A 13042-nucleotide genomic window follows, 5' to 3' on the forward strand; every position below is an offset into this window, starting at 1 on the left:
TCTGACTTTTGTTCCCAAATTCATTGTCCTATAGTCTATTTTGAATAGATACTTGTTCTCTATTTCAGATACATAATTAGTAAAAGAAGATGCAATTCTCAACATTAAGAATTAAATGCTAGGAGGATCCCTGGGTGGCTCAGCAGTTTAGTGCCTGCCTTCAGCCCAGAGTGTGATCCTGGAGTCCCAGGATCGAGTTCCACATTGGGCTTCCTGCATGAGCCTGCTTCTCCCTCTGCCTGTGTCTCTGCCTCTCTCTGTGTGTCTCTCATGAATAAATAAATAAAATCTTTAAAAATAATAATAATAATTAAATGCTAGTGAGTTTTCCAACATTATTAAAGAAATTATATATGAAAAGACTCAGGCTCCAAACAGATTACTTTTTTTCTTCAATAGAAAACTCTCTAAGAGTCTGAATACACCTCAGTTCAAGAGCATATTTTCCTGAATGTCTGTTTTTTGATTGAGAAAATTTACTTAAATGTAATTTTCCAAGAAATTACAAGACACATTTCTACATATGCATAAGTTCCCTTGTTAAAAACCTATTCAACGTGTTTTATGAAGAGCTACATTTCATGCAAAAATAGCAGTGAAGAAATAATTTTCCTAATTTACTACATATAATCTGGTTAACAAAATATAAAGTAAAATAAATCTGAATAAATGAATAGGAATACTTTGCAGTATATTATGTTTAAACTGGTTTCCTTGTATAAACTGGTTTCCTTGTATAAAATCTTCTATTGTATCCTTTTTTTTAAACTAGCTTAAAAAATTTTAGTGAGAGTAAGTTGAGAATTTGTTTTAAAAGTCATTTAAAGTATCAATCAATTCACAGAATTTTCACCAAGCTCACCTTGATAGTTACACCAACACACTGACATGCATTCAGTAAGAACAGGTATAAATAAAAGATGGTAATACTTTCTTTTAGAGTTGATAAATTATTAAGGAGAGAACACAAATCCACACACACTCCTAAAAGGAAAATTAAGTTAAGCATTTTTCTGATCACAAACTAAATATTTACTAACAACATTATTAGGACTCACTTTTGTTTACATAATCCTTACTAGAAATAAAATTATACCATTAAATAAAAATATCAGTAAATAATTGTTTTTCATTATACATTCCTTAGACTAAACTTAACAAACCTGATATGATTTTTGTTAAAGAAAATCACTGTGATCCCCCACCACCACTACCACAGCCCTTTCTTTCCCCACATAAAGAAAATGCAAATGATGCCCAATTTAATATACATTCTCCAATGATTCTGATCACTGAAAATTATAGCTAGAGAAAAAGAAAAAAGCAGTGAAACGGTTTAAAATTGTACTTTCTTACCAATATGTTGCTGCAGAGCCCAAGAAGAGCTTGAGGCACGAGTGGAGAGCATCTTTTCAACAGTTGGAGGAAGCCTCCTCCAATTGGTAAACTCCAAAGTGAAGATAAGGGTATCATCACTGACTGAGTCAATCCTGTATTGGCAAGATGGTAACACATTGTTAAACACAAAAGGGTTCATCTTGAAAATAAATACCACATAACTATTCTTACAACATTGCAGTATAGAAGGACAAGAGCGAAAACTGGGGCATAGAAAATATCTGTGTAACTGGAGGCAAGTTGAATGGATATGAATAATCATCTACAGGTTCCTACAAGAAAATGAATTGATTCTGTGTACAGCTGTGCAGTAGATGATCAGAGAATCTCTACTCTTGCAGAGGACAGGAACTTTCCCTCTCATTCCTCAGCAACAGTGCTAAGAAAAATAGATTCAGCACCAGTGTCATCAGTGGATTTGCCATTATCTTCTCCCACTTGAACCATCTTGCTGAACCTAGACTGGTCATCTTCACAGACACATAATTTATCAGCCCCAAAAGGATAAAGGCCAAACACCCAAAGTTACCCCTAAATTTAGCATATGGGAGAGATGGCTTGTTTCTGTCCAATTTCCAGGGATGTACAATTGTGCCATTGTAGGAACCTTCCCCACTATAGACTCTAAAAGATGTACCAGAATAAGTTTTGACTTTAAGTACTAAAAGGTGTTCAAGACAAACAGTTCTCCCTCTATTTTTTCAAAATAATATCAAATTTTCCTACCAATCTAGCCAAAAGAGACTCCCCCAAATTTTATAAGCCCTTGAACCTTACTGGACAGGGCACTGGTCTAAGAAAAGTTCTGGTTCTTAATAGTACCTCTACTACTTACAGACATGTTGCCTAAATTCTTTAAGCCCTAGATCAAGGTCTCGAAAATGAGAATAATATTTAACTTGCCTATTTCAGGGGACTATTTGTGAAAATAATATGAAACAATATAGTAAACATACTTTTAAAAACGTTACACAAATATCTGATATTACCAGAACTGGGTCTGAAATCTTCAGTATTGTATTTTTGATTGGGCTTAAAACATCGTACACATGGAGTTAAAGGGAACTCTAAAACCTAACAAGATTACCCATCTTAAAGGGAACTCCAAATCCTAAAAAGATTACCCATCTTGTACTCAACTAGATATTCCCCTACCGTATATCACATTGTTTGAAGAAAAATAGAATAGGGCCTCTGGTAATTATTTCAGAAATTCTTTCGAAGGCTGTTTGGAAGACATTACTGGTAAGGACTAAAGAAAGGGGTAAAGAAAGGAAAGAAATTGAGTAATACTCTCAACTTGTCATCTCAAAGATAACTCACTTCTTGTAATTCAGAGTCAAACTATCCTAGAAATGACTGATTAAAGAGGATGAAAATTATTTCTCAAATACTTAATACTCCAATATGCAAATATATATAAGAAAGAGCTTTAAGTATATAGCATAAAAGCTTTTGGTAAACATTTTACTTCTTGGGAAGCTCTCAGTGAAATCACAACTTATCAGGAAATCCTGAGAATAAATAAAATGATAAAATATACTCAAAGGCAAACAATCTCTTTGCCTTCCTAGCACCCTGCACCAAAGGTTACTTAATTCTGGCTCCTTATTCTTTTTTAATGGTTTCATTTTTCTGCGTAAGTGTGCTTTAAGTCTCACTGTGACCAAAAACAAAGTCATTTTTATGCAGTTATCTAAACACACATATGAGAAATAAATCTGCTTATACAGCTTTAGTTAATATAATGGTGAGTTATTCTACCCATGCTGATAATGCCACTAAAAATGTATTGTTACTGTACTACATTGACCATTACATTGTACAAAGTAGTTGTACAATCATAAACGAGTGACAGTTAATCAACTAAATGCACAGATGACATTTACTTTCTATTATTCACCTATTACGTTTGGGCAGGGGTGGGGGGGCATACCTAGTCCTGCATTTAAAAGTTGAAAAATATTTCAACTCTGTAGATTATATTGTGACAGGCAATTATTCAGCCAGATACATTTTTTAAAACTGTTTAAGGCGAGGAATACTAGGAAGACATTTATAATTTACATGACAAAGATTAAGCAACAGACTTACATGTGATATAAATAAGATACAACCAAAATCCACTTTAACAACATATTGGAATTTTTATGGGAGAATTTTTCTTGTAACAGCTCTTTGAATGTAAATTTGATCAAAGAAAGTAAAACATTTATCATATTCAGCATAAACACTAGCTTTATCCATTCAATAAAATATCAGTGAACAAAAGGTCAAACTTTGACCACGTTAAGCATTTTCATTGCTAAAGTGAAATTTTCCATTGTATTTTTCTAATGAATACAAAGTGACTAAAGTTATTGCTTTGGAGTAAAATATATGCAACTGGCATTCTCAGTTGAGATAGTTGAATGTTTTACAATTTACTTCAAAATAATTTGTAGTTTACTGGTTCTCAACTCTTTTCTGTCCTAACACACTCAATGAATACTGCACACAGAAATATAACAATAGCACTGAGGGGGGCACTTGGCAGAATGAGCACTGGGTGTTATGCTATATGTTGGCAAATTGAACTCCAATAAAAAAAATTTTTTTAAAGAAATATAACAATAAATATAACACAAAAATTCTTTTTTTTCTTTTAGAGAGAAAGAGAGCACCACCTGGGGGCGGGGGGGGGGGGGGCTGTGGATAGCAGAGGGAGAGGGAGAGAGGGGATCTTAAGCAGGCTCCACACCTAGCACGGAGTCCCCAGAGTCCAAAGCGGGATTCCAACTCACGACCCTGAGATCATGGCCCTGAGATAATGAACTGAGCCTACATCAAGAGTAGGGCACTTAACCAACTAAGCCACCCTGGTACCCCATATAATAGACAAATTCTTAAACAGACTATTCACATGGAGAGAGGGAGGGTCCTGTATCAGGACTGGGGATGGAAGAGTATATTTTACAAAGCCTTCCAGTAGAATAAAGCTAAATAATTTCCTCTCCTTCCAGCAGTCCACGTGGTCAGCTGAGGAGGAAAGGAAAAGAGACAAGGTATAATTTTTTTCCCTGCACAGGTTCTTCCTAATTTAGGAATAGGAAGGAGCAAGAAAAGTTGGCACGTATCCAGCCCCCCAAGGATAAGCAAGGGAGTAAGGTAGCTGAAATTAGGTGATGTTAACTACAGTATCCATGTGGACACATAGGACTAAGGCAGTACAGCACAGTAGTTAGACAGACTTGAGTCACACTACAGGTCAGCCTAGGTTCAAACCTAAGCTCTACTACTAACTAGCTGTGTGAGCTTGAGCAAGTATGTTAAACACTCTGGGCTTCAATTACCTTCTCTCTAAAATAAGGATAACAGTATCTTTTTTTTTTTTTTTTTTAAAACATTTTATGTATTTATTCATGAGAGACAGAGAGAGAGGCACAGACACAGGCAGAGGGAGAAGCAGGCTCCATGCAGGGAGCCCGATGCGGGACTCAATCCCGGGTTCCCAGGATCACACCCTGGGCCGAAGGCTGTGCTAAACCGCTGAGCCACCCGGGGTGCCCAGGATAACAGTATCTAATGTATTTTATATTAAAGAGTTAATACAGTAACAAACTTAAAATAGGGCCTACTGTGTCAGGCAGTTTTCTAAGTGCTGGTTAAAGAAAGAAATAAACCAGAAACCAGAAGCAAGTGTGAAGGCTAAAAGTAATGAACCAGTAACAGAGTCCAGTTAGTAGCTTCAGTGAGGAACACAAAGAGTATTGCTGAGAAGAGAGTGTGTGCCCTGAGGACAAGCACCAAGCTGGGTGACAGAGAAACAGGGACACACTGTCAGGACTGTCCACAGCTACCCCACATGCTGGCCTGGATTTATAGCAGCAGTTGGGGAGTAAATCCTAGAATGGTGAGTGGCAACTGACACAACCATAAAATTCACTATGCTAATAGTTAAGGGTATTTACATAACTTTATTACCTAGATATGGCAGTCCTTAGCAAGTATTTCTATCTCAGTGGTGTGTGTGTGCGCACATGCACCCACATGCACATGTAAAGGGGTTTAAGACAAATAAGCATATACAAATAACTTTTAAAGATCAGTGACTCCTCAATGAACTGTCAATAATCTTTATATTTCATTCAATTATCTAAAAAATACAATGGATTTCTATGAACTTTTATTGAAAAGATTTAGAGAGAATTGCAACAATGAGTATCTGACAACTACGTATTAATCAGCTAGTGGGAAAAGGAGTAAATACAATCAAGTACTCAATCTGTTGTAAGGTACAAACAAAAAGTAAAATGGGAATCAGTGTAAGTTTCCAAACTTTGCTTTTATTTTTATGTTCCTCAAACAACCTACCAGAAAGCTGTTTTTCCTTACAAACGACGTATCTGAAACATTCAATATCATAAGGGATGATAACCCTAAGCACATAAAACCTCTACTTAGTAAAAATTCCTGAATTCCATATATTGGCAGGTGTAATAAAAAGGTGAGATAGTGGGATCCTGCCAAATACAGACCTGCTCATCATATGAAGATAGAGAAGCCACCAAATGAAAGATGGAGTCCTCAGAAATGCAAACTAAACATACCAGTAGAGAACACTCATGTTGCCTGCATGAACCCCAAAGAGGACTTCTTTTCTAATGAAAAACTCAAGTAACAAGATATCAAAGTACTTTTCTGGTGAAATGCAAAATCTAGTATTTGACTAAACATTATTTTAGTGAATGATAGTGTTTGAGGCACAAAAATGAAGCCATCTAGATGTTTCATTTTTTTTTATAAAATACCCACGGTCCTCTATTTTCCTGGAGACTTTTATTCTATTTTCTCATTTGACTTGAATTATCAGGCCAGCAGAGTTTTTTCACTGCTACAATATGTTCTCAGTCCCATTTAGACACTTAAAACTTCTGCAAAAGCTGGAGGCTGGCAGAAACAGTATCCGCTCCCTACCCAAGAAAAATCCTGACTCAACTTTCAAATATCATCAGCTACTTCAGAAATCAGTATTTATAATGGAAGACCAAGTTCAAATAGACAAGATGCTACAGGACAAGAGTATTCACTCTAGTAGACTAAGGGACAACAGAAATCTCCAAAACAGCTAAAACCATTTTGTCATAGGCATTTTTAAGAGCATGAGAGATGAATTAGAAAAAACAGCCCTCTCCAAATAATCCATCCTTTTCTACTCCCTTCCAGTCAACTTGCAGCTTTTTTTAGGACTCTAAGATTCAATCTCACTATCAGCAGACCCCAATTTCTTCACCCCAACCTAGCCATCATGCCAAAACACACACACACACACACACACACACACACCAACAACATGGGGATCTTAAGACACTGGGGAAAATGGAAGGCAGTATATTTACTCAAAAAGGAAAAGTTTCGCTATGGTAGGATTTCTTACCATGAAGGGCATAGCAGATTCAGTGGGTCAAATCCAGCAAGCAGGAGAGATGGTAGCCATTCCTTGTATTTTATCTGTGCTTTAACTGCATGACTTATAAATTCGGAAATATGGTTCCATGGTGCCAATGGGCAACCTTTCTTTAAAAAGTAGCGGAACACTGAAAACTTCTCATACTTTAAGCAGTATGCCAAATGAAGTTCATTTAGTTGGGCTCCATATTTCAAAAGAATATTCACAATCCCAAAAAATTCGCAGCTCCACCACAAAAACAAAAACAAAAACAAAAACAAAAACAAAAACAAAAAAAAGAAGAAAAAGAGAGAAGTTAGACTTTTGCATAAAATAATTCTTACCAAGAGTTACTAGCACTTACAGCTGGAAAATAAATGGCAGATGGAATACCAGAATGCTGTGATGTGTGTCGCAGAGGAAGACCTTCCTCTAAGGTCCTTCTAGTTGGACTTAGAATGAAACTGACATGAGAAAGATTAACAAGAAAAAAATCAAATTCAACAGGCGTAGGTTTGGAGAATCCACATAGACATGAAATTCCAAAGACAAGGAGGCATGACCTTATATGAGCTAAGAGGGGTTGGGCCTGAGGATACAATTAGCAGGAAGGTAAAATAAGGGGTTTGAAAAAACAAGTGGTCCTATTATGCAGATGAGTTCCTTTGGTAAAGGGGAGTCTCTGACAATAGTTCCCTTCTTGTTGCAGGCTCTCCTTTCCAATGTAAAATTAGGCAGTTATGGGGGAAACAGAGTTTTTCTTGCATCTGCTAGGTTTTATTCTTTTAACTCAAAATAATCTTATGCCAAAGTGATACTTTTGGGACCTCTCATCCTGCAACCCTTCATGTGTCTACTGAATGGGGACTAAGGGTAAGGGGGAATTTTACTTTTTAATTTACACCCTCCTGCATGGTTTTTGACTATGAACAGGTAGTGCCCTTAGAATTTAAAACATTCATCTTAAGTAGAGAATTTTAAAAATTATCATTGACTAATAGAAAACTCTCCCCAAATTGTGGGATTTTTGTATGATTAAATATCTACAACAAAATACTTGGAAGCAAAATTAATTAACAAAGTCATCAGGCCTTAAAAGACAGAGGGCTTGTTATAGGAATCTCCCAGATATCATATCTTTTAGCAAGAGTCTTAATTTCTCTTTTAAGTTTATAATGATAAAAACAAGAAAGACTTTTTTTATGAACAAAAATTTAACTTACAGCTTTGTATTTTTAAATTAATCATCTTTATCAAGTACTTTTACAGAATAAAAGTACATTGTTTTATATCTATTCAATTGGTTAGTTGGGTTTTTTTTTTTTTAATGTATCATCCAATACTAGTAAGGTGTGGTTAAACTAACTGAAAATAAGTGTGACCCTTTTCTGAGAGAGCTAACTGGCAAGATACATCAAAAGACATAACAGCAATTACAAGGGGCACAAGCTCAGCTATATACTATCTATGGAACTCTGAACAAGTTACTTCACCTTTCTGGCACACAGAACTATATAGTATTTCCAAAATAAAATCATATGTAAAGTAAGTTAACATTAAGTTAATTAAAATAAAACAAATTAAATTAGAATAAAACATAATGGGGGTGCACGGCTGGGTTAGTCAGTAGAGCATGCAACTCTTGATCTCATGGTCAAGTTCAAGCCCCATGTTGGGAGTGGAACCTACTTTAAAAAATAAATAAATAAAATAGAATAAATATAAATCTTGGGAATTTATACAAGACAAAATCAAAATGATATTTTGATATTATATCCTATCTGTACAATGTTAACAATAGTGTTATCTGTAACAGACTTTAAAAAGAAATTACCTAAATGTTTAACAGAGGAGTGGATAAATACAGAATATGATATAATCATTAAAAACTGCAATCATGATGGCTGTGTGACCATATTTTAAAAACTGTTTATGCTACAATTTTAACTATAACAAAGCTCAATAAAAAGTATGTTTACTTTGTACACAACTGTCAAAGAAAAAATGTTATAAAATCATTCTCCTGGGGCACCTGGGTGGCTTAGTCAGTTAAGTGTCTGCCTTCAGCTCAAGTCATGATCCCAGGGTCCTGAGATTGAGCCCTGAGTTGGGTTCTCTGCTCAGAGGGCAGTCTGCTTCTCCTTCTCCCTCTGTGCTCTCTCTCTGTCTCTGTCTCTCTCTCTCTCTCTCTCCCTTCCTCCCTTCTCACTATTCTCTCTCTCTCAAGCAAATGAAAACAAATCATTCTCCCTTTGAAACTGACATTAATGCTATTTTAAACAACTATAAATTTAAAAAAAATCTCAATCACAGTATTATGGAATCTGAGTAAAAAAGGCATAAAAATTACAGTTAAAACAAATATAAAATGCTTAAGCTACTGTCATATGAAACCAACGACTTCTGAGACTTATGTATACAATCTGAAATCAAAGTTTTAAAGGCAGTTAAAAAAACCAAATACATAAGTACACTGTTACTAACTGATGTATATTTTTTAAAACCTATGTCATTCAATCTCCAATTTGTGCTTTGCTTTTCTTTTTTTAAAGATTTTATTTATTTATTCATGAGAGACACAGAGAGAGAGAGAGAGAGAGAGAGAGAGACAGGAAGAGGGAGAAGCAGGCTCCATGCAGGAAGCCTGATGTGGGACTCGATCCTAGGACCTCAGGATCACGCCCTGGGCCGAAGCTCGCGCTAAACTGCTGAGCCACCCAGAGATCTCTGTGCTTTTCTTTAGTTAAAATTTTAAACAGTATTTGCCTTACTTTTAGCTATTTACATAATAAGGAGGAAAAAAAATATTGAGGGGTGCCTGGGTGGCAGAGTCAGTTGGACATTCAACTCTTGGTTTTAGCTCAGGCTGTGATCTCAGGGTCCTGAGATGGAGCCCTGAGTGGTACCATGGCGTCGCACTCTGCACTCAGCGCGAGTCTACACCAATTCTACTACCCAGGAGCCCCCTCTAAAATTTCTTTATAAAAATTAATAGCCTTTTTGCCTGTCTACCATCTCACCATTTTTCCTAATGAGAGGTCTATCATTCATATTATTATTCTTGAAAACAGCCCTGTATGTATTTTTTCCTCTGGTTCTTTTCAGATATAGGAAAGCTGAGAAATCTGTTGCCAGCAGTCTTGTACTACAAGAAATGCTGAAAGATATACTTCTGACGGATGGTTCTGAACAGTTATCACCAATTTATTTCAACCACTTTGACCTCATTTGACTAGGCTCTCATTATTTTGCCTGCAGTTATTCCTTGCTGCTTCTACTATAGAACAGACAAGCTATACATGGACTGCTGAACAAGTTCCAATAAATATGCAGGTAAACTATGAGAAACTGCTTCACTACAAATGTGATATATAATTCTCAAGAAGCCTGGCGATTTTCAAGGCATGAGTGTTTACATGTGCAATTCAGGGACTGGCTGAATTCTTCCATCTAGCGCTCTGAAACCATCAATAGCCGAACCACAGATACTTTAGCTCTTCATGATTTAGCTCTTGAAACACATTTTGCTATAGAATACAAAGGTAAATGAAAGCCCTAAATGCAAGCCATTAGATTAAATGCTACAGATGGGTTCTCCAGCCATTTTCTGTTCAGAAAAAACTACAAAACAATTAGTGGCTTTCTTATTAAAATTTCAATATAGCACCCAGGCATGTGGCTCCTGCTAAGAAAATTTTAAGAACAAGGCCAAAAGATAAGCCATTCATCTCTAATTTTAAGAACAAGGCCAAAAGATAAGTCATTCATCTCTAAAACGTAGGAGAAACATATGCACATACAATTCCTTTTAATAACAAAGTTAGTATTTATTCTGTACCAGGCACTATGTTAAATGTGTTACATGGAAGATTTGCCTTCATCCTCGTAACAACCCTAAGAAGTAAGATCTATCATTATCTCCATTCTAGACACAAAAATTGAAGCTTAGTCATGGAGATGGTAACTGGTGGTAAGGGTGTAACATCAAACCAAAATCTACAGTGAATATGATGGCAAATATATGAGACAGCTCTCCTCTAACTATTATGAAAACTGAAAGCTTCATGAAATAGTCAAATGAAATTGAGGGATACTTTAAGGCCAGATTTATGTTTCCCAAAGTATGTTCCATGGAACACTAGACCCTAAAGTGATCCATATGACAAAGGCTCCATAATGAAAATATTTGAGAAACCCTATATGGCATACAGTAAGGTCAGAAAAGAGAGATCTATATGATGAATTTATTTTTTAAAAGTATGCTAGAAAAAAATAATAATAAATAAAATATGCTAGTTAAATTTTTTAATTAAATGCCTAAATGTCTTCAACCTCCAGACACATCTCAGAAGAATCTTTTTTTTTTTCCAGAAGAAATATCTCTCCTGATTGAGCCATCCAGTGGTCCCCAGAAGAAATATCTTTAAAATTAAAGAAATGGATCTGTTAAAAAGAAAATCACAGGCATGGCATCGCCTGGGTTAAAGTCCCAAGTCAGTAAACCAAGACTTAAAACCTAACCTAACTGTGTTTCAACGTCCTAAGAATGTGACCTTTAACTTGAAAACGTGGAATTTTCTGGTCAATACTAGAAAACTTACTGATGGATCTTCATTCCCTTAGAAAGGCAACCTTGCCTAAATAATGCATTCCTTGATAATAAGTTCCTGTCTCCTTTTTTTATGCTTTCTGCCTTTAAAAACCTTTTTAGTCTAGTTCAGTGATGATCCCCTCTATTTGCTAGATAGGATGCTGCCAGATTCATGAATCATTTAATAAAGCCAATTAAGATCTTCAAATTTACTCAGTTGAATTTTTTTAACAGGTCCAATTGTTAATCTGAAAAAAGCATAATAGAGTTTAAAATGCCCCCAAAAGTCTATAAACACAAGAACAAAAGTATATTTATAGTAAACCTAAGTTCATCCTATTTTCAAACTTTTCAAACTTATGTAGATTCATTCTCTTCTTTAGGAATTCACAGACAACCCCATAAGAAAAATTCTTAGAAGCCTTTCAGGAAAAAAATTTAGTGAACACTGCTCAACCCTGTGTTTCCTGGACTTAATTAACTATAGAACCCCTTATGTCCTATGTAATATCTATTAACAACCTACAGAATTACTATTCTACAAAATACACATTGGAAAACCAGTTATCAGCCTTGGTTTGAACAAGAGCCCACTCCTAAAAGGCTTATGTAACTCCCTACTACTACTTTTATAGACCCTTTTCTAACAAAACTATCATTTATATGGCAAATAATAAACACAAAATGAAATGAATGATCATAAACTTTGTCAGCATGGCCTGAGCTTTTGAGAAAGCTATTAAGAAAGTCTCAAATATATGTGTAAGCTCCAGAAAGAAACACAAACAACTTCGGTATTCTACATGAGCTTGATTAGCATATATTATTGAGCAACAAAAGACACTAGGGCTTAGGTAATCCTTGATTAAATTATAAGTTGCATGGACATAAGTATGTGATTCCCTTATTACTTCACTCAAGCCCCAATGAAGAACTAGGAAACTCTCAAAGAGCCTAGGAATTAAATAGTTCATCTTACTTAACGTAAGTATCAAGAGCTAATTGTGACACTGTTATAAAACAGTGAAAATGAACAGATACTAAGAGAAGTTTAAAAACTAAAAAAGTGTCTAGCCCTTATTTTAGGGTTGTACCTTTTTCATCATTCTGCTCTTTGAAATTCAAAATGTGTACAGAAACAGTATCCTGATAACAGAAGCACAATAAAAGGAAATTCAACATGTTAACAAGACTGCTTTTAAACAAACAGAAGCAGGCAAACATCTTGAGCATTTTATGTCCAATTAGCCAACAAAACATCTAACCAACTTATTAGCTGAATTATCAAAAGGTCATATAGTCAGTTTTACTGAATGGCTCCCAGCCAACAGTTGAAAACAAAATGAAGACATTAGGTTGTCAGGTGTGATATGATCATGAGAGTAGGCACAATTTCTAGAAAACTAATATGATAACAATGATCACTATCAATTAGACAAAATCAAGTCAGTTATGCCACGATCATGTTCTACAGTTATATATAAAAGGCACTGACATTTGTTCAAATTGTACTGTACTTCCTCCTTCACCCACTCCAGTTAGAGTCTTTTTCTTGTATTTTCTCATTTGAGCTGAATTACTTAACTATGCTTTTCAAAGAACGGCTTTCATGTCACTACAACTGT

General features: G+C 35.4%; 1 protein-coding gene across 4 annotated transcripts in view; it reads right to left on the reverse strand.

The window, feature by feature from the left end:
- ASB3 (ankyrin repeat and SOCS box containing 3) overlaps positions 1–13042 on the reverse strand; it is a 108101-nt gene that overhangs the window by 12477 nt on the left and 82582 nt on the right. For all 4 annotated transcript variants that reach the window (XM_041754488.1, XM_041754489.1, XM_041754487.1 and 1 more), the window contains exons 8-9: positions 6815–7072; positions 1357–1490 (exon numbers count right to left, since the gene is read on the reverse strand). In XM_041754488.1, coding sequence (XP_041610422.1) covers positions 1357–1490; positions 6815–7072 — 392 coding nt within the window. The remainder of the gene's footprint in view (positions 1–1356; positions 1491–6814; positions 7073–13042) is intronic.

This window comes from Vulpes lagopus, chromosome 5, assembly GCF_018345385.1.
Source record: "Vulpes lagopus strain Blue_001 chromosome 5, ASM1834538v1, whole genome shotgun sequence".
Classification (NCBI taxonomy): domain Eukaryota; kingdom Metazoa; phylum Chordata; class Mammalia; order Carnivora; family Canidae; genus Vulpes; species Vulpes lagopus.